Genomic DNA, 24,546 nt, shown 5'->3' with positions numbered 1-24,546 from the left:
TATTTGCAGAAAATGAGAAATGGCTGAAATAACAAAAAAGATGCAGAGCTTTCAGACCTCAAATAATGCAAAGAAAATAAGTTCATATTTATATAGTTTTAAGAGTTCAGAAATCAATATTTGGTGGAATAACCCTGGTTTTTAATCACAGTTTTCATGCATCTTGGCATGTTCTCCTCCACCAGTCTTACACACTGCTTTTGGATAACTTTATGACACTTCTGGTGCAAGAATTCAAGCAGTTCAGTTTGGTTTGATGGCTTGTGATCATCCATCATCCACTTGATTATATTCCAGAGGTTTTTAATTTGGTAAAATAAAAAAAATTTTTAAGTTGCCTCTTATGGTTTTTCAGAGCTGTATATTTGCTACAAAACTAGATTAAAAGTTATACACTGACCTCTTGAACCAGTAAATCTTCTCTGATGGATTCTGGTGGTATGTTCCGGAGGCGCTCCATCGTTTCATACATGCCCTGCAGCTCCCGCAGTTTATCCACTGAACCCAACATCTGCTTCAGCAGCACCAGCCCCACACGAAACACAATCTTCACCCCTACACAGACAGACAGACACACATTACTAAAATTTTTTAGGGAAAAATATTCCAATTAATTTACACGTAAATATCAGTTTAGCCACTATGGGAACCCATTCCTGTATATAAAGCATTACAAATCCTATTAAAATGTGTAACTTACTATTAAACTGAACCAAAATATGAACACAACTCCTTTAGATTTGTTCCCATTTTTCATGTGCTGAACTCATAGATCTAAGACTTTTTCTACATGTACACAAAAAGCCAACTTAGTCTAAATCTGTGTTAGTGAGCAGTTCTCCTATGCTGATATAAATCATCCACCAAGCACAGGTGTGGAATATCAAGATGCTGATACCATAACCCCACCACCACGGGCCACTCCATTCACAAACCGTTTACCTACACTGTCATACACCCTGTAACCCATCATCTGCCCTGTCCAGTGAAAAACGAGATTAATCCATAAAGAGAACACCCCTCCATTATGCCAAATGCCATCGTATTTGCCCACTTTAGTCGGTTACGATGACAAACTGCAGTCAGGTGGAGCCCCCGATGAGAAATTCTTTGATTATGTAAAGCGTTTGTTACAGCCGCTGTCCGGGTGGCTGGTCTAAGACGATCTTGGAGGTGAAGATGCTGGATGAGGCTGGGCTCGTGCTGGGCTGGTGGAACTTTTCTGGTGCAGATGTCCAGTGTGCGAGGATGCAGGCTCCGTGCTGTTGCACAGGAGTGGATTCTAACTGCTTTCGGAGCACTGCAAACTTCGTCACCCACAGTGGTGAGCTCTTCAGCTCTATTAGCTGCATCTCCACGTCCTGTACATCCATCCAGTCGATCAGAGCTGCGAGCATGATCTTTGACATACACAAAACCATAGTCTTCCGTCCAGGAGGGCTGAAATGCCCTAGCTTTGTTTTTTTAAGCCGGAAGCTCTGTCATCTCTTGTAACGCTATTAGGTGGGCTAACTGATTTTGATTAGGCTAAATTTAAACATGGGTCTGTGGGAAAGTGGGCGGGAGCTCAGTGCAGAGCGTTGAGGAGCAAATTCGATTGAAGGATCGTGCTGTCAGTCTGATTTTTTTTTTTTTTGCTGATGCTGGTCCAGCGTGTCGCGTGCCATTGATTATGCCTTGGCATGTGCCAGTGGCACGCGTGCCATAGGTTGCCGACCCCTGGTTTATGACAAAACTGCACATTTTAGAGTGCCCTTTTATTGTGGCCAGTCCAACGTACACCTGTGTAATAATCACTGTGTCTAATCAGCATCGTGATATGCCACACCTGTGACTGGTGAATGGTTTACCTGAGCAAAGAAGAAATGCTCACTAACACAGATTTAGACCCAAATGTGAACAAAATGAGTGAGAAAAGGGACTTTTTTGTTCATAATAAAAGTCTGGTTTTAATATTACACTTACATTATCTATAATTATGCATCTCTAGTTTAAAACCTTTACAAAATACTAGAGGTGCTGCACAACCAATCAGCACTCATCTTTCCTCTGTCCCACAGTTTAATTACACCAAATCAGGTCAACAATAAATAAATAAAGAAATAAAGAAATACATAAATGTTATACTATAAGAGTATAAGATCTTTACATAATGTAAAGGTAATCATTTCCGCATTCAGTTTCACTTTCAAATCAGTTCATTATTGCATCTATGTAGCATCATTCAGCTTAGCGTTCTTACCCTCGCAGAAGAACATGTCCCAGACTCGGAGAACACTGGCCCAGGGCAGCGTGCGTGAGAAGATACACATGAACCACTCCGTCATGTACAGGATGGGGTCGATCTTAAACTTTTTCAGATGACGGTAAGCCATGGGACACACTCGCCTCAACAGAGAGAAGAATATTTCTCCATCCAGCTGAATCGCCTCCTGGAGAGGGAGATTAAGAATCAATTTGAGATGCTGTGCTTAACAGCCGTTTGCCTCCGGCAATTTAATAATAATTGATTTTGCTGTAAATTTAAAAATACACAAGTGTGGTGCAGAGACCATTCAGAAGTTTATTACAGTCATCATCAAAAAAAAGTAAAAGGAACCAACCGATAGAAATAGTTTTTTTCTTTTTTCAAATTTTTCCCATTTTCTTCCCAATTTACACGGCCAATTACCCAACCCACTCACTAGAACTGCCCCTATTACTAGTGATGCCCCGACACACCAGGAGGGTGAAGACTAGAACATGCTTCCTCTGATACATGTCAAGTCAGCCACCGCTTCTTTTCGAGCTGCTGCTGATGCAGCATTGCTGAGTAGCATCACAGCGCGCTTGGAGGAAAGCGCAGCGACTCGGTTCTGATACATCAGCTCACAGATGCCCTGTGCTGTGGACATCACCCTAGGAGTGATGTGGGGAGAGAGCGCCATCTACCCACCCAGAGCACCGGCAGATTGATGGCAAAGCTGCATGATCTGGGATTCGAACCTGCAACCTCCCGCTCATAGTGGCAGCGCTTTAGACCGCTGGACCACTCGTGTAGAGGCATCATGGTCAACGGGTGTGGGATACTACCGGATATGCAATCATCAGTAATACTATTATGAATGCATTAGCAAATGCAATACTGAGAGACATACTTCTATAAATATTCTATAAACTCTTATATTTTTACATTTTTAAATGTTCTTGTTAAATATAATCAAGAGAGAAAGGGGAATCTGTGGTAATATTAAATACAATAATTAAAACACTACTAACCAGACCAGCACTGTAGTAGCCAGGCAGGTATCTCTCACATATCTGCACTAGACACCAAAAGGCTTGCTGATAAACACAAAGAAGACAAATGTTAAATATTTTTGCTGTCATAACTATTTTTGCAAAAAGGTTAGAAAATAAAAACTTTCAAGCATATCACATTTTCATAGTTCTATAAAATATAACCTACTGAAACATATACATATACACACACATATATATATATATATATATATATATACATATATATATATATATATATGTATATATATATATATATATATACAGGTCTGGACAAAAATAAAATACCACTCAATGATGATGTTTTTTTTTTTTTTATTTAACCAAATTGAAAACCTCTGGAATATAATCAAAAGGAAGATGGATGATCACAAGCCATCAAACCAAACTGAACTGCTTGAATTTTTGCACCAGGAGTGACATAAAATTATCCAAAAGCAGTGTGTAAGACTGGAGGAGGAGAACATGCCAAGATGCACAAAAACTGTGATAAAAAAACAGGGTTATTCCACCAAATATTAATTTCTCTTAAATCCATATGAAAACAAACTTGTTTTTTTTGCATTATTTGAGGTCTGAAAGCTCTGCATCTTTTTTTGTTATTTCAGCCATTTCTCATTTTCTGCAAATAAACGATCTGAATGACTATTTTATTTGGATTTTGGGAGAAATGTTCGTAGTTTATAGAATAAAACAACAATGTTCATTTTACTCAAATATATATCTATAAAAAGCAAAGTCAGAGAAACTGATTCAGAAAATGAAGAGGTCTCAACATTTTCCCCGGAGCTGTGTATATATATATTTATATATATTATAGACATAGAATTATAAGCATTGGGTGGGTCAGATTTTGAAAAATACACTCTTAAAATTAAGCTTGTGTAGAAGAACTACTTTGGATTATATACAGAACCATACTGGTAACAAATGTGCAAGTGTAAATAACATTTTATTTGCCTAAAGTACCTTTACTTGAACCTGTAAAGATTCTTAACCAATTTACAATACTTTGCACTATATTATTTGTATACTACATTTGTGTACTATACCATTAGTGGTTATGCATGTGATTTTCTTTATTTAAAGCATTATGCTGTCCTGACCCAGTACAATCCTGGCCTAACCGGGTCTTAATGAATTCCTGTCATGTCTCACCTCTGCTGGCATGTGCATTAGCAGCACTGCAGCCACCGGAGCCTGAGCCTGGCAATAGCCTTCATCAGGTCGATAGATGGTGTAGGCCTTTAGTATACGGTACAGATCCTGCTGACTGTGAATATAAAAACACACAGACAAACAAATATATAAATATTGTATATAGAAACATATAGAATAGATATATTAGATTGAAGACTGACAATCATAATCACAATTGATGATACTCGTGCTACAGTTTTCTCCACACATCTAACTGGAGCCTATAATTATACTGACTCCATGCTGTCCTCCTACATCTCACCAACAGAAAATGACTGTTTACCCGTGGCCCCCTCGTGCGGCGAACATCTCATGGAAAGGAAACTGTCTGTGCAGGTCTTTCTCTATGATATCCAGCCACTTGGGATCACCTTGCTCTCTCTCCAGCTCCTGCAGGATTAGAGGAGGAACGGATGAAATGACTGCGATAATTAGAACATGCGCACATACAGAGTCAATGTGCTTTCTTTCTTTTTATGATTTACATTGTAAATTTTATACTGAAGACATTAAAGCATGTTCATTATTCTGGGACTGTGACACACCAGTGTAGTTTGTTTACTAATATTTTTCAGAGTGGCTCTAAACGCAGGTTAATACTCTAATATCTCTACAGATCTTTAATTGCTTTCGCCCAGACTCTACTAGTTGATATGTTATTTAAGCAATAAAACACGAGAGTGTGTTATCACAAATAACATCATGGCTGTGATTCGGTCGTAGATCATCACAGCCGTGATGTTATTCTTCAGTATTAAATTTACAATGTACCACAAAAGAACTCGCTTGAAAACTAGAACACTTCTCAACCAGAGAATCAGATTGTGAGGTCGGAACTAACTGTTGTATCAGTACATATTAACATATACAGGAACAAGTCTGTAAGTATTTTGTAAACTTTGTATATTCTTTAAATTGGATAGAGGACAGATCTGCACACTATTGGATTTTTTTCTCAGTGTCTTCATAAGGTCACTTTTAGTGTCACTTCTAGTGCTTTTTGGTAGTCAAAGTATAGTAATATTGCGGAATTTTTTTTTTTTTTTATCTTTATCAAATTAAGAGTTCCTTCAAGTGTTTTTACATTGTATGAATTTGTGAGGGAGAGGTGCTTTAGCTTTGGCAGCAAAAGAATCAGGGACATACCTCAAACTTGCCAGGGTTGGACTTCAGTAGATCCTCGCTACTGGACAGAAGTTGCCAGGCTCTTGCTCTGAGAGAGGAGGGGATGCCCTTACGACACCGCAATTTCACCTACACAAAATACAAATTCATACATAAACTTAACAAGCCATCAGTGTTTAACATTATAACAAGTGTGTGGATCATATGATTATAGAGCAGTGTTTTACAGTCTATTTAAAAGAGTGTGTGGCTCATATAAACATAATAGAGCATCATTTCTAGTAGTGTATTGCAGCAAAGTTTTCACAGGCAAGTCAGCTCACATTTTGGCAACATGGCCACAGGCTCATATACCCTCATGCAAGATCAGCCTCCTATCGGTTTGAATGGTAAGAGACCCAAATTCATCTAAACCGAAGGTCTAATTGCCAATTTAACAACATATTTTACATCACTGGCCAATTTTGACAAAAGACAAAAAAACAAAAAAAACTTTTGTTTAAGAGTGGGACAAACAGGTGACATGATTAGTGTAATGAGTAGGGCTGCAACTAAAAATTATTTTGGTAGTCGACTAACCTGATGATAATTTTTTAGATTAGTCGATTAGTCAACGATTATTTCTGCTATGTTCTCCATCACTAAAAATGATAGAAACAGCTGAACATGAGATTTAAAAGACATTTAAATGTCTGAATGTTGTTTAAACATGGAGAGTACTGAAATTTAGTGACTAAATATGTAATCTGTTGTGTTTGAGGCCCTTTTGGAGACACAGACTAAGTTAAGTGTAAACTGTGTGAGTAAGCCAATGATCCATCTCCCATTGCGCTTCTGTCCCCAGCTCTACAAATTAACGATTAGTCGACAATGAAATTTGTAGTCGAACATGAACATTATATACCATTATAAATCAAACCCTAAGTTCCAGTACTGTATTACACTGTCAGAATAAGTGTGTGGCTCATAAACGTTATACAGTACTTTTTAAATGTAAAGATTTTTTCACAAACTGCTGTTAACTTAACAGATGTTTCAGCAACTGTTTTGCTCTCATGTGGTGTTCTTCAAAAGCATTCGTCATGTTGCTTCATTAGGAAGAACAGACCTTAGGGAAGCGTCGGGAGATCCATTTGTCCCAGCTTTGAAACATGTCCAACCACTTCATCTCCCGGTGCCTCGCCACTTCCACGCTGACGTCCTTCTCGCTGGGGGAAGACAGATTTTTTTTTTGTTACAAATATGTTGTTTATGTTGCTCGAGGGCTGTTCATTAACAGACACTTACTACATGATGAGATGAGAAACTGCTGTGGCAAATGGTTAATTTTTAACACAGATGCAACAATAAGGGTACTTTAAAGAGCATGGAGTGAAGGTTTATGAAAGAGAGAGAGAGAGATAGTCTGAGTCAGAAAACAGCTGAGTCAGAGGAGAGACGAAAGACAGAGAGGAGAGAAACATAAAAAGGAGAGAGAGAGAGAAGTACAGCCAATGACACATACTGAAGGGAATCAGAAAGCACAGAGAGTGAGTGAGATATTTAAACAAGGGGGAGAAATAAAGAGAAAGAGAGATGGGAAGAGAGAGCAATAGACACTAAGGAAAAGAGAGAGACAAACAGAAAGAATCTCTGAGCTGAGCTCAGACTGGACTATTTCCTCATTCTGTACTGTGTGTGTATGAATTATTGATGACCCCCCACCACACCCTCAGTCAGATCACTCTGGGGTGCCACAGCCAGGCTGAGCCTTAACCTGTGCAGCTGTAATTACCCATCACTGCCATCAGTATTCAGACCTGTGTGATCAGGGACTGGTTACCTGTGGCTGTCTCTATTGAGGGGGTGCATTTTGAAGAGAAATTTAGGGTGTTTTCACACATGCAATTTAAACTTTGGTTTATTTGCATGTTTGATGTGATTTGTTTGGACAGGTGTGAATAAAATAACCACACACATTTGAGTGCAGACAAAACAACTGAATACAGACCCACAAGAGTCTCGATCTGGTCCTAAATCAACTCCAGAGTGGTTTGTTTGTGCTGAGCACATGATCTGACCTCGATCCGACTCGACTATCAGCTGTACTCCACATATTTTAGCTCTTCAGCTTTTACTGATCAGACGTGTCTGGGTTGGGAACCACAAAGTCAATACAGGAAGAAAGTCTGATGTTCTGGACTAGTGCACATTTCTGCACTGTATATCTCTTTATCTGTACTGTTTTATGATGTATCATAGCAGTAATAATTAGGCGGGTAATATAACTGCTTAAACTAAATCAGCCAGGGTTTATGTTAAGCTGGCCAGTGCGTACCCATAACACTCGCTAAAGCAGGCAACACATACATTCACATCAAAAGCGATACTGTTAATCTAGACAGTATAAACATCTCCATACAATAAATAGTATTATAGAATTGCTTTAGGGCGTTTTCACACAAGCACTATTTAGTCTGGTTAAAATGGACTCCGGTTCGTTTGTACTCTTGGTGTCGTTTGTTTAAGCAGGTGTGAAAACAGTAACTGCCCTCGGGTAAGAGGATCGATTCAACCCAACTATCAAATGTACTCCTTCTACAGGTGCATCTCAAAAGATATGAAAATCATTGAAGCATTACTTTATTTCAGTAATTCAGATCAAAATGTTCAACTATTATATATATTATATAGATGTATTACACACAGAGAGATAATTTTTTTTAGCTTTTATTCTTCTTCTTATTATTATTATTTTTTCCCCCCATTTTCTCCCTTTAATTTACACGGCCAATTAGTCAACCCACTCATTAGGACTCCACCTATCACTACTTATGCCCCAACACACCAGGAGGGTGAAGACTAACACATGCTTCCTCCGATACATGGGAAGCCAGCCACCGCTTCTTTTCGAGCTGCTGCTGATGCAGCATTGCCTAGCAGCCAGCGCGCTCGGAGGAAAGCGCAGCTGCTTGGTTCCGATACATCAGCTCACAGACGCCCTTTGCTGCAGACATCACCCTAGGAGTGATGTGGGGAGAGAGCACCATCTACCCACCCAATTGTGCTCCCTCTGAGCACCGGCAGCTTGATAGCAAAGCTGCATGAGCGGAGGTTGTAACCTGCCGCTCATAGTGTCAGCGCATTAGACCACTGGACCACTCGGCGCCCCAGAGTGATCTATTTTAAGTGTTTATTTCTTTTAATGTTGAGGATTATGGCTTATAGCCAATGAAAAGTGTCTCAGAAAATATGAATATTATAAAAGACCAATTGGTACTAATCCACATCTCCTTAAAAGTTGTCAGCAGAGGGAAGCATGAAGTGCTGTAAGATTTTGTGGGAAAACACTGCACTGACTTTGGACTTGATAATAAAACACAGTGTAGCAACACCAGCAGATGACATGTCTCTCCAAACAAACCATCACTGACCATCAGTAAATATTACATTTCATTTGGAAATCAAGAAAGCAGAGTCTGGAGGAAGAGTGGAGAGACACACAGTCCAAGTTGCTTTAGGTCTAGAGTGAAGTTTCCACAATCAGTGATGGTTTAGAGAGCCATGTTTTCATTGGCTGTAAGCCTTAATCATCAACAATAAAATAAATAAACATCTAAAATAGATCACTCTGTGTGTTAAACAACTATATAATATATAATTTCACATTTTGAACTGAGTTGGAGCTAAAATGGCTGTTAAGGAGTAGTTTAACCTGATATATTAGCCAAATAATTAGTACAGATATGAACAAACTCTGTCTCTGCAGATGCTCCATGCTAAGCTGTTTTCACACTGAATGCCACATGTGCAGCATTCACTGTCTGTGGTTGTGCAACTCACGAAAACATCAGCGCAGTGAATCCCACTGAAAACGCTGCAGTTTAAAAGTGCAGCACCAACATTTTAAAGCAGCTTTACACTGCGCTATACATGCTGGTCTGGTACACAGGACATTCCTGCTATATTTTATATTTTGTTCCTGTGCTAGAAATCTCCATTCAAGAGAAGACTACCTTCTTTTGCGGCTTGTTGAAGCACATTTTGCTGCGTTTAGGTTTATTTTGGTGCCTTTAGGTCTGTGCCTGTGTGAAACCAAACCAAACTGTGGGGAAAAAACAAACTTAGTAACTGATTCAGACCAGAAAAAACTAACAGATGTAAAAACGCCCTTATTCGTCAAATATACATTAACCGCTGCCTTCTTATTTGATTAAAATAAGTCAGAAGACAGTTCTCCCTCTTGGGAGTGTGAATATGCTGCCTACTTAGACCCGAATTTACCACATTCTAATCTGTGTCAAACACTGGATGTCGGTTAGCCTCTATTGGGTTATGAGGCAAAAGAAGGTTGACACATTTAGGTTGTGGGTGGGAGCAGGACAGTTCTTTTTGCAGAAACAGAGTGAAATCTTGTGAAAATGGGTGGAGCAAGTCTGTAACACAAACAAACACCCATGCACAGAATAAATACATCAATGGATCATAATTATGGGTGTACCAATGCATTAAATATAGTGACAACAAGTTTCTCATGATACTGCACTGTTTGAACAAACTATTCAGGCATGTTAATGCCATATCCGAGTTCTACTCTCAATAGTTACATGTTCATTTTGCTTCATGCTAATTTAACTTCGAAATACTGTGGAAACATTAAATTGAATTAAAAATCTAATTGAATTGTGGACAAAGTAAATTGTTACATCCCTAAGAATAACACATTTATTCTGGGATATGGGTGTAAAAAAATTGCTATTTTGGAGTATTGTGATATGTTTTACAATTCTGTATCAATTCTTGTATCGATAGTTTACATGTAAAGATAGGTGGCAGACAGTGATTCATTCTGTGTTAAACTCTGACCCACTGTTCTGACTGGATCAAAATAAAATAAAAAAAGATTTCTTTAATTGTATGCATATAATGTGTTTTTTATAACAGTTTTTCTTAAATTTCTAGGGGGGAATGTAATATTTCATCTAGCTTAACTCCTGAAGACAGAGCTCTTCAAAGAGCACTTGCTCTCCTAACACCTCTAACACAGTAACTTCTAACCTCATTCCCCTCTTTCTCTCCTCTATCCCATAATTTCCCTTCGACCTCCTTTAAGCCCTGTCTAAAGATGTTTCTATCTTTTACCTTTAAACTTTTATTATTTTTGTACTTGACTATTGTAAGTCGCTTTGGACAAAAGCGTCTGCCAAATGTAATGTAATGTAATGCTTAAAGTAAGGCAACATCACAATATAATGACTTGCAACCCCTGCATTGATGTATGCATCTCATCGGCAGGTTCTTGTTAATAGACAATTCTATTCTAGAATAAAATCACTGTTTATAATGAACTTATATTCAATAATAATTAAGAAACCCACAGGGTATCGGTGTACTGTGCTCCTCCCAGAAAGCCGTATTTATCCGTTCGCCTGAAGACCTGTCCGTTGATCTCAGAATCTGAACCCACAGAGCTGCCGTCCTCCCCCAGGCCAGACAGGGACTCCAGTGTTCCGGACATCAGACTAGCTGACTCTAGGTAGCTGAGCGTGTCAGGGGCGGGCCGGGCGTAAACGGAGGGCAGGGCGAGAGAGGGAATTGAATCAGGTATGATCAGTGACGGAGGCTCAATCTTGGAGGGGGTGAAGGGAGGCTCGGGAAGGGTTTTGGGGCTTGAAGTGTTGGGTTGAGGATCTTGACACAGAGTGTGGTTTGGGTTCTGATCTGGCTGCTTCATTGTTGTTGGCTGTTGTGCTTCTAAAGGCATTTTATTGCCCTCTGGTTGCGGGTCTGGGACTGTGGCGTTGGGATTTGAGGGGTTTTCTATGTTCTCTGTATTTTCTGAAGCTGTGGGTACAGGAGGTGGAGGATAATGAGGAGGGGCGTCTGCTGAAGTTGTTGGATTATTAGCTGAAGCACTGGGGTGGGGATTAGCACTGGGATTATGTCCTGGAGAAGACGGCATCTGCTGTTCTTTTACTGTGCCTTCGGGTTCATGTTCACCACTGTGCTCATTTAAAGGCTCATTGGAAGCTCCCGATGTTTCTATCTCTAAACATGTTGCTGCGTCTGCCTCCATCGGAACATCAGTGCTCTGTGAAGCTGCTGCTGAAGGTGAGCTGCCTTGGGCAGAATTGAGAGTGACCTCCACAGAGGACGACAGAGAAATGGCGGTCTCTCTAAGTCCTGCCGGTAAGGTGGGGTTGCCCATCACGGCCCTGTCCCCGTACAGAGCGGATTTGGGGATGGGGGTAGTTTTAGGGGACTCTGAAGGAAGAGGATGAGAGGAGACCGGCTGCTCCGTCATGGCTGGAGGTGACGGGGTGAGGGTAGAAACCTCAGCCATTGGTGCCCTCTGCTACTCCACTCTGTAAAGGACAGAAAAACAGAGAAAAAAGAACATTAAATAAACATGATAAGATTATTATAACAGGTTTTCTTAAATCTTTCAGATCATCAAACTATTTAAATATTACTCAAGGACAACACAAGTAAACACAAATTAAGTTTTTAAATGAAGGTTTTTGATATTAGGGAGAAAAAAAATCCAAACCTACACAGCCCTGTGTGAAAAAGTGTTTGCCCCCCAGTTAAAACATTACTTAACTGTGGTTTATCACAACTGAGTTCAATTTCTCTAACAACACCCAGGCCTGATTACTGCCACACCTGATCTCAATCAAGAAATCACCTAAAAAGGACCTGCCTGACAAAGTAAAGTAGACCAAAAGATACTCAAAAGCTAGACATCATTCCAATATCCAAAGGAAATCAGAAACAAATGAGAAATAAAGTAATCAAGATCTATCCGTCTGGAAAAGGTTACAAAGCCATTTCTAAATTTTTGGGACTCCAGCGAATCACAGAGAGAACTAGAGCTGGGCGATATGGGAAAAAATCTTATCACGATATAGTTTTCCATATCAGTCGATATCGATATGTATCACGATATAAATCAAATCACTTTGTGTCACACTTAAAGGTTTGTTTTTATTAGTGAGAGAATAAGGGAGTGATGGAAGTTTTATCACAATATTTTTTTCTGTATCTCCATAATTATTAGGGCTGGCCCGAATAGCATTTTTTGAGCTCCGGATATTTGGCAGTAATTGGTAGCGAATATTCCAATATTAGTTTTTAAAAAAAACAAATTAATCATGAACGCGAGCCAGAACCCGAGCTTGAACGTCAGCCTGACTCAGGCGCTGCATGAACTCGGGCTTTTTTCCAATTTTTTCCAATTTTCCATGACTGAAAAAAAAACTTGGGCTATAAGCTCAATATTAAATATTTCGTTTGTTTAGAAATTATTTTATATTCTTAAACCATGTTAAATTATATTAGATTAGTAGGGCTGGCCCGAATAGCGTTTTTTGAGCTCAGAATATTGGGCACTGATTGGCAGCCAATATTGGAATATTTGTTTTTAAAAAGACGGATTAAAAACTGATTAAAGTAAAACAAAAATTGCAACTCGGCCCCTTTAATTCACCACAAAGTTTTCCAAGACCCAGCCGGAAAAAAAAAGATTTCCCACCTTTTCCTCAGCTGGGTCGGGCTCAAAAAATGATTTGTGATAGGCTGTTTTTTGGTTTGTTTGTTTAAGCACTTAGGCTTTTGTACTGCTGCAGTGCAATATTTAGATTTTATATTCTGAAATTCGTTAGGTTTTATTTCTTTTAGCATTTTGAACTTTTTTTCCAATTTCAAATTTATTTTTTTCTGTTCGTTATGTTCTATCGGTCCTTGCGTTTTTTGTAGTTGAAGTTGAATTTAATATTGAAGTTCAATATTTCTAATTTATATTTTGAAATTCGTTAGATTATATTTATTATTGTATTTTGAGCTCACTTTAGTTGGTTATTTTCCAAATTCATATCTATTTTTCTGTTATTATTAAATGTTATTAGCTTATTAGCTTAGCTTGTCATTTAGCATACAGAACTTCTCACGGATTTTTAATGAATGTTGATTTATTAATTTAAAAGCTGTACCTTATTAAAAGTATTTTAAGCCAGACAGACACTGTGTGAATTTTTAATGAGTTTATCTGCACTTTTAAATGGTTTGTCCTGTAGGAAACGCACACGATTTGTATGCTGACACTGTTGTCTGACTGAGGAGCTGCTTTCCGTCAAATGCAGCCTGTAGGCAGGAAAAAATCCAGCCAGAACCGACCATATCATGAGCCAGTTTTAAAGCCAGTAATTTAGTAGAGCATTAAACTACAAATCTGAGATGTACCTGCTGTACTTCTTAATCTCTGCCCCCAAAACGGTCCATTAACTTGCTTGACAGACGCGTCAAATCCCCCGCGAGCACGCGCGGCGCACAGCGCACCGATTAATTCATGCGTTGAGCTTTAAACGCGCAGCTGAGCTGTAATTGGGGAAATATCACAAAAATCACAGTGTGATTTGTTACATTAAAAAAAAGACCATTTTCTTCCGCCTAATCTGAGAGGAAAGCGGTGTTCTCGACCAGCCCGAGTTCATGCAGCGCCTGAGTCAGGCTGGCGTTCAAGCTCGGGTTCGGGCTCGCGTTCAGGCAGATAATCTAAATGATAAATGATTTTGTGTTTTTGCACTTGGGCCATAAGCTCAATATTAAAAAGTTCGTTTGTTTAGAAATTATTTTATATCCTTAAACCATGTTAAATTATATTAGATTAGAGGAAAGTCATTTAGACATCATTCTTAAGGTGTTTTTGTCCTGTTACCGCTCCGCAAAAAAACCTCTTCCTTTAATCCGCGCCCCACATACACATTTTTGCAGCACCTGCCCCGAGGTCCTAATATAAATTGAATTAATTACATTTAGTGCTTAAAATTTACTTAAAATTTATTTAAAACGTGCTGAACAGTGCGGCCGTTTATTCCCAAAGTACAAACACTATGGTTGTTTGCGTGTGTCGGGCCATACTCCACTATTCTTTAGGGTTTTTTGTTGCATGCATGAGAATAACTATTACAATTTTCTTAACTATTTATTAATTTGCTCCAGCGTCTTCTGGATTGATTACACGTTGTGTTTTCGTTGTTTGCCGCGCCACTTAGACGGAAATGGAAATGAATGTTTATCGAATTCTATTGCACAGGCTTATCATCGTCATCGAGGGAAAAATTATCGCGAAACAAATCGATATCGTTATATCGCCCAGCACTAGAGAGAACCATTATACACAAATAATAAAAATGTGAAACAGTGCTTATCTCTTTCCAGGAGTGGGTGACCGTCCCAAAATTACCCTAAGAGCACAGAGACGACTCATGCAAGAGGTCACAAAAGACTCCACAACAACATCCAAAGAACTGCAGGCCTCGGTTAATGTCATAAGAAAGAAACCCGGCAAAAATGGCCTGCATGGAAGAGTGCCAAGACAAAACCACTGCTGAGCAAAAAGAACATTAAGGCACGTCTCAATTTTGCCAAATAACAATCTTTACAATCATTCTGTAAAGAAAAGTGGGCCAACAATCTATAGACATTGGAATTGGAATGCAAAATAGTATATTGTGTAAAATAAACAAAAAGTAAACTTATTGTGCTGTCTATTTATAATGGTATACAAACAACTACTACTTAACCTCAGCACTCACAATAATCGTATCAAATTAAACAGAATTATTTACAATACACTGAATTGTTTCTCTAAAACACACTTCACATTTAAGTGGATTTAGAGCTTTACACTCCTGCTAATTACAGCACTAACACATGCATTAAATTAGAAGATTATCCTCTTACTTTAAGTAATCTGGACAATTACTCTGACTTCATCACTGCAGGGAGATTCTTTCACTTTAGGGAAAATAAGTACAAAGTTTCAGTACACCAGAGTACACCGTTTGTACTACACCAGAGATGAGAAACACAGCAGAAATGTAATATGATTAGGGCTGCACAATATTTTGTTTCAGTATCGTTATCGCAACCTGTACATATGCAATAGTCACATCGCAATGTGTTGAGCAATGTGTTGTGCAAAGTAAAATGACGTTTTTAAAAGCCTTTTTTCTTCTTGATACAAAAGAAACATTTAAACTATTCTTATTTACCTTGATATATCCGTCAGAAAAACATTATATATATTACCAACATTTTTTATTTTATTCCAACAATGGATACACAGAGTAGATTTTTAATATAATGAAATGTTTAATTGCTGAAGTCTGATGAAGTTATTCAAGTGTGAAAGTTTAACCTAGTTACAATACCTGTAAATATCATAATATTTATCAAAATATGATGTCTTTTTGGAATTATTCAAACCATATTAAAAACATATATCTTTGTTTTACTGTTTCTCTAACATCCAGAGCACAGAATGAGGGACACCTTATAGATTAAAACTTAAAAAGAGAAATATCCAAAAATACCTAGTATGATATAGAATAGTACAACATGCCAGAAATGGTTCCTCTTTTCTCCCTAGGAAATTGTGATTGTGTATCATGAAAATTGTATTACTGAAAGTATTTTGCTATACTGTGCAATCGCCCGTCTCTGTAAAACAGAAAACACAAGAGTCGTATCATTTTACTCAAAAGGAACTGAATTAAAGTTTGTATATTCATAGATCTGACAAACAAGCAAAGAAAGTCAAGCTGACATTCATAGCCAGAAAATATCTCTACAAAGATGTAACAGGTTAAATCCAAATTAGTGTAACATTCGAGTGAGGAAAAAAAAAAAAAAAAAAAAACAGATTTCCAGTTATCTTTAGTTACATTTACACAGCAGGTAAAAGTGGCCCAAATCTGATTTTCTGATTATATCCAATTGTGTAAACAGTTTAGGCTGTTTACACAATGTTTTTAGCTGTGACCTATATCTGACATTTGTCTGAATGGTTCGTGCAGTGTAAGTGACACATGTTGAGTTTCACTTTAATTCCAGCCAGAATCGCAAGGGCTACGAGTGAGCTCAGGCTGCAGCAGCAACAAGATCCAAAAAGATGTAGTCTCTCATTGTGGCAGCATGAGAATGAGATTACTAAATGTCGGCTGTTAAATACATTCATTGTGCGAGATTAATTAAACTTTTTTGTTTTTTTTTTTGGTCACAAATTAGAAAAAGGTATTAAAAAGTACCCTTTTGTTCTTGGTACTGAATTCAAAGTATCACATTGGTACTGGTATCTAAAAGTTCAAAATAATACCCAGCCCTACTAATGAATGGTAAAAGGTTTTTGGTGATGTGCTCGGGGCTACTGATATAAAAAGTAGTAATAGTAAGAATAAAAATATAATAATGTTTCAAACCACATCCACACTATTCTCGAAGTTGGTAAAGATGTGTGGGTGTGGTTTGGGACACACTGGCTTAATGTAATCTGAAATGTCTCTGAAATGTCTCCGAGTTGTTCAAGTTTTGTTCAGGCTTGTAGCTCACAATACATTCATGTGAAAAATGAGGACCCCCATTAAACCTTTATTTTTAAACATATTCAAACTTTTTTTTTCAGTTTTATCTGTTTAGTCATAAACTCAATAATCTCTCAATACTGTTCAAATGAAGCTCAAATTATTATTCATTATTAAAGCTGATGTCTGTAAGTTTTGAGATTTAGGGCCCTCTCTGGTGAGAATGTGTAATTGCACCGAGCTTGCGGAAGAATAATTTTAAAGTGGGTGGGTGTGATGCGGTCTCCTTTCAGAGCGGATTAATCTGATTCCAGGTTATGCTGAGAGAGAGAGAGAGAGAGAGAGAGAGAGAGAGTGCTCAGTCAGAAACTTCACTTCAACTACACACGTTGTTTTTACTGAGTGAATGAGCTACTGAGCTCTGAGATTCCGCTTCTGAAGTCTCCATTGCTTCACCTGAACCGGATCCTCTTACATGTACAGGTTGTACATGTGATGTAAACACGTAAAGATGCGTGACGTTGGCAGAAGAACTCCTGCGAAAAGCAACCCGACACCCAAGTTTTCGTAATAAGTTTATTAGGCTTAGCTGGGATGGTCGTTCCAGCACACTGGTACCATTAAACACCATATTTTATCCCTTCTCCACTCAGAAATTCTCCTGCTTTCAGTTTAGAAACTAAATCATACGGACTGCCTCTTTAAATATGCTAAAAAACAAAGGTTTCAATGGGGTCCTCATTTTTTTTCATGACTGTATTTGTTAGTGTTCCATTAACAACAAAGATGAGTCAATGTTAGGCATGTCACAATAACTACATTATCGACTTATTATTCAATAAATTGACAACAATCAGTTTATTAATCGTGATATCGTCCATTGTGTTTGCACTTACATATTTTGTGACTGTGGGCTTGGCTGCAGTTACCAGGTAGATCGGAAGCACAGAGACACAGACACTGGGAGTGAATTAACTCAAAAAACGTACCTTTATTAGGAAAAATGTCCTTTATCAACATCCAGAACAAACTTAAAGACACATAATAACAGCCCAGCGCGGCTCTAGTTGCTTAACTTTAGTGTCTATGGTTCATGTTGCCTCAGCCTTCAATTCACCAACAGCTTATCTGGAGTGAAGGCTGAGGCAGGTTCTTTATGCCGGTTCAATGTGTGCCAGCTGGGACAGACAGGGGCTGCACGGTTCCCCTGCCTCGGCATTTCGCAAACTTAGGTGCGTGAACAGGAATGGAAAGTTTATTGTCTTTAAAAGGGTTAGTTCCTTTGTTATGATATCTTGAGTGATAGAATAATTTATAAGTCATTAATGATTAAAATAATCTTCAACAGACATCAGCCAGTCTATTTACATCTGTTAGCAGAGCGTCTGAGGGAGATTTTAAGACAATCATGTAAACAGCATTATATCGTCACACACGCCCACCCCTAACCACCATCACCACCACCGCTACTATTACCAGACCCATCTGCTGCCTGCTGCACAGCAGCGCTTCTCAAACAATAACTCATCAAAGAGGAAGTCATATCTGGTGTTTCACTTTAAAACAACCACACTCATATCCACATATGGATAACAGATGATTCTCAGCCCTGGTGCTGCCTCCCGCCTGCCCACGTCACACCGAGCACTTCCCATTTACTCAAAAATAAACACCACCAGCAGCCGAACGGCGCTAAAATAAAGATGTGGCCTCGTATTTTTAAACGATGGAAATTATTTGTGACAGAAGAGCCTGAAGGTGGAGAGGAAAGTCACATGGATTGAGAAACCAACACAACGTTCAGCAGAAAATCCATAAAGCTTCTAGAGAAAAGCCTTGATACACTCACACCCCGATAATAAAACAGAAGAAGTTCCCTTTACATCAATCGCTATACCAGAATTACTGAAATTATACAACTCTGTTATAATTATAAAACCTCATTACACAATACTACATAAAGTTTCCACTCTCAGCAGATTCAACTAAACAAGCTAAACTAAGCTACTTAAATAAAAATACTTTACTAATTTATTAATCAGAACTAATCACACTCTTTGTAATGAAATGCACAGTTAGGTTAGTATTTTTTAATAACTGATGAAATCCTTGATATGCTTAAAATATATATGCATAAAATAAGAAAATTACAATATTATAAAATACTGACAAATTGCCCATTTTATTCTAGTAAGCTGAACAGTCATCTAACCACTTTATTGTTCTTTGTTCTACAGAGCTGTAAATGTGTGAAATTTCCAAATAGTTGCGACACTGACTTGGTTATATGACCCAGCTTTAAATTATCTAATGATTATTTAGAGAATGTAGTATCAAATCAAAAGCCAACTAACTGACTGATTCAGGGTAAGGGTGTGTCAAATCGTATCGCTCACAATATAAACATCGCTGGAAAAAATTAGACCACTTCAGTTTTATTTATAGGTATATGTTTGAGTAAAATTATCATCATTTTACTCTATAAACTACGGACATTTCTGCCAAATTCCATACTAATATATTGTCATTTAGAGCATTTATGTGTAGAGAATGAAAAATGGCTGCAGAGCTTTCAGACCTCAAATAATGCAAAGAAAACAAGTTCATATTAATAAAAAGTTTTACGAGTTCAAATATCAATATTTGGCGTAATAACCCTGGTTTTAATAACAGTTTTCATGCATCTTGGCATGTTCTCCTCCACCCGTCTTACACACTGCTTTTGGATAACTTTACGCCACTCCTGGTTCAAAAATTCAAGCAGTGCAGCTTGGTTTGATGGCTTGTGATCATCCATCTTCCTCTTAACTATATTCCAGGGTTTTATTATTTAATAATTTAATTATTTTTATTATGTAAAATCAAAGAATCATCATTTGTAAGTGGTCTCTTATTTTTTTTTCCAGAGCTGTATTGTAACAGTAATATCTTGATTTCAAAAATCTGTATTGTGATTATAGTAGTATTGTGTCTTGTAAGCACTTATTCACCGTGAAGCTTAAGTGTATTTCTTGTGCAATTGTTATCCTTGTAGTTAATATGCATGCAATAAATATTCTGCACTTTAATACTACATTACTTTTATTTTATAAATATTCTTATAAAATCAGTGTGTTGGGAAGTTACTGTAGTTTTTACAAAATAAATAGTTTTACATATTTTTTTTTCTACTGAATGTTTTCAATTGCTGTTCCACATAACAGTTATTTTGTTGCTTTAAAATATTCTTAAAATTAATAAAACCTTTTTTAATGTTTTTTTTGTATATCACTATGCAAAAATACCCAGCAATATTGTGATCTTAATTTAGGGCCATACTGCATACCCCTAAGTAGGGGCTGATTTGGAGTTCTGCAGTAAAACTGATTTTATATAAAATCATGATAAACTAACCCTAGTTTCTATACAGACATTATAGTATTACACCATCATAAAGAACCAAAGAACCCTTTTGAGTTTGAGTAAGAAGAAACACACTTCATGCTCACACATCTTAATACTGAATCCAAAGCTTAACAGCAATGAAAACACAAACATCTTTTTTTTTTAAACAAAAGACCAGCCAATAAGGCAAATTACAAAACAGCACAGAACATGTGGCCCCACTGTTACTGTGCTGCTGAATGCTCCTGCTCTGCCGCTTTCATGACATTTGAGGTTAGTCTATTTATTTTACTTCTAATTTCACTTACATGCAGTAAAACTCAAGTCTTACACAATCTAACAGCACATGTATTACCTAAATACCTAACATAGAAAACATAGAAAAATGCAAATATATAATAATACATATGGCTACCCCTGCTTAACTGTAAACAATTAAAGTGAGTAACAGAGGAACTGACCTCCCAAAGACATAACCTTAAAAATAGAACATTCTTTTCAACATTTTAATCAAGATGTGTATTATTAAATGGAAAAAAATAAAGAAGAGCCTTAGGCTTATGGCTTGAGTATTTATAATCATCATTCAGAAGCTTCTCTAAGCAGCGGCCTACCACTCTAAACAACAACTGATGCCCACAAAGCAGAAGAAGACTATAGGAAGATATCAGGTTGTTTTCAGGGAGCTGTTTCCTCAGCTCATACAGTAATGAAGAAATGGCAGCGAACGGGAACAGTGGAGGTCAAACTGTGGTCTGGAACACCAAGAAAACTTTCAGAGAGAAGTGCGCCTTGTAGTGCTAGAAAGGCAAATAAAAACCTATAGTAGGGTACGGTACGGAGAGACAGAGCACTGTTCTACTGTGCAGATACACCTACACAATTGTGACTGAATTCTCATCGAAGAATTCAGTAGCAGACGTTTTCAAAGAAACATCAAAACAAGCCTACAAACCTTCTGGACAGACTAAAATAAACAGACATTTGTAGATTTGGAGACATTTGTAGGACATTTGTATGCATTCTGCAGACAGAAGCATCGGTTGTTTAACTACTAAAGGGTTACATTTAAGAATTCTATACTAGGATAATAATTCTAAAGACAGAGCAAAATTTACAAAGATCTCTCTCAAGAAGTGTAAGAAGAAGGCTTTACCACGATAGTCTACTGCCCTAAATAACACAACATTTATTTTTTATTCCCCCCAACATTAGTGGCAGACAGTGGTTTCCTTTGTCCTCAGATCCCACTACTCTGATTGGATTTAACTCAGAACATTTTTCCTAAAATGTATGTTTTAAAACTTGCAAACATAATTTTATCAATAGTATTGCAATATATCACAATATACTGAATCAGTACTTCTGTATTGTGATACATTTCATACTGTTAAGCTCTTGCCAGTGCATAGCCCATCTAGGACTGTCGCAACAATATTTTTATATTTTATATGATAATAGAATAGCATAACAAAGCATTCATACCATTTTACAGACAAATAGACAGACAGAAAGACAGAGATAGACAGACTCATACATTATTCATCCCAGAAGGAAAAGGTCCCATCTCAGAATGTGCAAAAGAAGAATAAGATATAAACAAAAGCAGGATAAGATATAAAAGAAAACAAATATGTATTTAGCTAATCATAGTTTGGGAAATATACACCTTATTCTTTACCTACTGCAGTACACACGGTGTGTATAAAGTAAGTTATTCAAGCACTGCTGATAGCGTGACTGGCTAAAATACTGTTTTTTTTTTTTGTTATATACAAAATCACGATTATCAAAAATGATTTTATGTGATGTCCAATTATTGTACGATAAGAGGATAATGCAATTATCATGACAGACCTAAGCCCAACATAAAATTACCATAATTTTTAAAAGTACAGATATATTGTACCGTAATCGACCTACCTCTAATGACAGGGGTTAATGGGCTATTAAAAACAATGTTGGGGTATTTACTCAGTAACAGATGGTGCTGATAATAATCAATACTGATCTCACTACAATGCAAGGTGTGGAGCGGAGCTGCTAAAATCTTCAAGCAAGTACTTTTTTTACTATTATTTCCCCTTTAACATCTGTCTCCCAAACTTCCTCATGACAAATATAACCATCTGAAAGAGGTAAAGAGGAAGTAGTTCCTTGAGAGATCTGACAGCATATTTTGATGTGTGTGTGTTTGTGAGCATGTGTTCAGTTATTAAAAGTTCGCCCTGCATCTGTAGTAGAAACTCTGAAGATTCTCAGAAGCTGCATGCATATGTACTTTGTGGTTTGCCTTCTGTTATACTCCACCCACCCAAAAGCAGTGAGTAATACCATATAACAAAGACAATGGTGACATCAGTTTACTAAAATAAATCATTTACATAGTTTTCCTTTTACTCCAAAAGGAGCTGATTAGTTAATTAATTCTCTGAAGTTTTTTTATAGATATTTAGGACAGCTAAACTAGTTTTAGTAGAACATACTGTAACAACGAGTACCAAAGCTAACAATAGGATAACTTCATATCCATTTACATTCAAGAGAGACCATAAGGTTTAAGGTTGGGACCTGTAGACAGGTTTCAACCCAGCAATTGAAATAAGTTTAGGCATAAACCTAAAACTGCAAAACTGAATTAGGGTGTTAAAAGAGGTTAAATAGTGGTTAAATGCTGGTTTTAAAAAAAGCACTCGGTTGAAGGAAATGACTGAATGGTTAGCAGTTTCTTATTGCTGTTGTGTTTACTTTTATGTTCGTATTTTACATAGTAACAGTGTGTATTTCTTGCTGGTGGACTATTCTCAGACAATAAGACAATGTTTAAAAACTCAAGCAGCTCTTCTGTAACTGATCCAAGCAGCACTAGTACAAACAATAACACACCACCACAATGTCGATATCTCCCCAGTGTACTACAAAGTACTACTTAATGGTCAGTAAAGCAGATCTACCTACACAAGAAGAAGTGTATAAACAAGGAGGTGGTGTTAATAAAGGGGTTGTTGGTGTATACTTAATTAACCAAACGTGTCTTTGCATACATGCTGACATGGGTTAATGCTTCAATTAAGAGATTAAGATTGTAGTGCTTATTATGGAAACCATATATCTTCCATATTTCTTTGAAAATGTGTTAGTTAAGAATTTTTACACATGAAATTATTTATTATACATATATAAGTATATTAGTACATATTTTATTTATTATTTTTTTATTATATAACGAAAGTGTTAGTTAATAATGTTCTTCTAAATTTGTACTATAATCTGTAAATACTGTACTATATATTTGTAATATAGCACTATTTACATTTCTTAATATGTAAAAAAAAAGAGTGCTGTCTGTGTGTAGACTTTGTAGTTTTATGCCTGATGTAGTTCAATATTTAGGAAGTAACTAAGGAATTTGAGACTCATCCAGAAACAAACATTTGTCGTGACATCAGCCTTTTCATAACTCCATTTCCCCACCCACACAACAATGCTGAAAAGTCTTTTAATTGACCAAAAATGGCATTTTTCTGTGAGGAACGCAAAATGCAAGTGTCTATTTTAAACCTATTTATTTTTTTTAATTCATGAATAAATGTGGAGAATGCTCAAAAGGCACAATATCAGTCAGTTTTATCCTAGGGATTAATTAATTGTTTTGGCTAATAAGCCAACAATACAATGTAATGAACACAATAAAAATACAGAAAACAAGGCCTTTGCCTTTACAGCAGGGCATGGGGTCAATATAAGCTTGGTTTACAGTTTAAGACAGTCAGGTAAAGCAATGTCAGCATGCTGTTATACTGGCAGCAAACTCTCTACAATCAACATATATAAGAGTACTCTGAGTACTCTGACAAAAAAAAAGAAGTGTATATTGCTAATTTAAGGTGCACCCATGGCATGAATCAAACGCCCTAAAGTGTCCACGGTGATGGAGCTAAACCCAATACTCGAAGGATCTGTCAAAATGGCAAAACTAAACCTCCAACAGCAGCACACCTCAACTCACTGATGCTCTCTCTTTCCCATGGGCCTGAATGCAATTAAATCAACCGCCCTGCTTCAGAATATTTTGCAGAAGCGTAGTTGATGTTGTTTGTAGAGCAAATAGAGGACAAACTCTTTAGTAATGTATCAGAATTCATGAGGATCCTAAAAACATTTGGACATGGACAATTAGCTGAACTTAGCTTTAGGGTTAGACACACACAAAAAT

General features: G+C 37.3%; 1 protein-coding gene across 1 annotated transcript in view; it reads right to left on the bottom strand.

The window, feature by feature from the left end:
- The window catches only part of LOC103045495 (TBC1 domain family member 10B), a 31,337-nt gene that overhangs the window by 4,690 nt on the left and 2,101 nt on the right, over positions 1-24,546 (bottom strand). The window contains exons 2-9 of the mRNA XM_007235348.4: positions 10,962-11,948; positions 6,713-6,812; positions 5,626-5,733; positions 4,763-4,869; positions 4,438-4,552; positions 3,259-3,324; positions 2,243-2,432; positions 401-555 (exon numbers count right to left, since the gene is read on the bottom strand). Coding sequence (XP_007235410.1) covers positions 401-555; positions 2,243-2,432; positions 3,259-3,324; positions 4,438-4,552; positions 4,763-4,869; positions 5,626-5,733; positions 6,713-6,812; positions 10,962-11,926 — 1,806 coding nt within the window. The 5' untranslated portion in view covers positions 11,927-11,948. The remainder of the gene's footprint in view (positions 1-400; positions 556-2,242; positions 2,433-3,258; positions 3,325-4,437; positions 4,553-4,762; positions 4,870-5,625; positions 5,734-6,712; positions 6,813-10,961; positions 11,949-24,546) is intronic.

This window comes from Astyanax mexicanus, chromosome 19 (assembly GCF_023375975.1).
Source record: "Astyanax mexicanus isolate ESR-SI-001 chromosome 19, AstMex3_surface, whole genome shotgun sequence".
Taxonomy (NCBI): domain Eukaryota; kingdom Metazoa; phylum Chordata; class Actinopteri; order Characiformes; family Acestrorhamphidae; genus Astyanax; species Astyanax mexicanus.
This window is presented reverse-complemented; position numbering and strand designations above follow the sequence as displayed.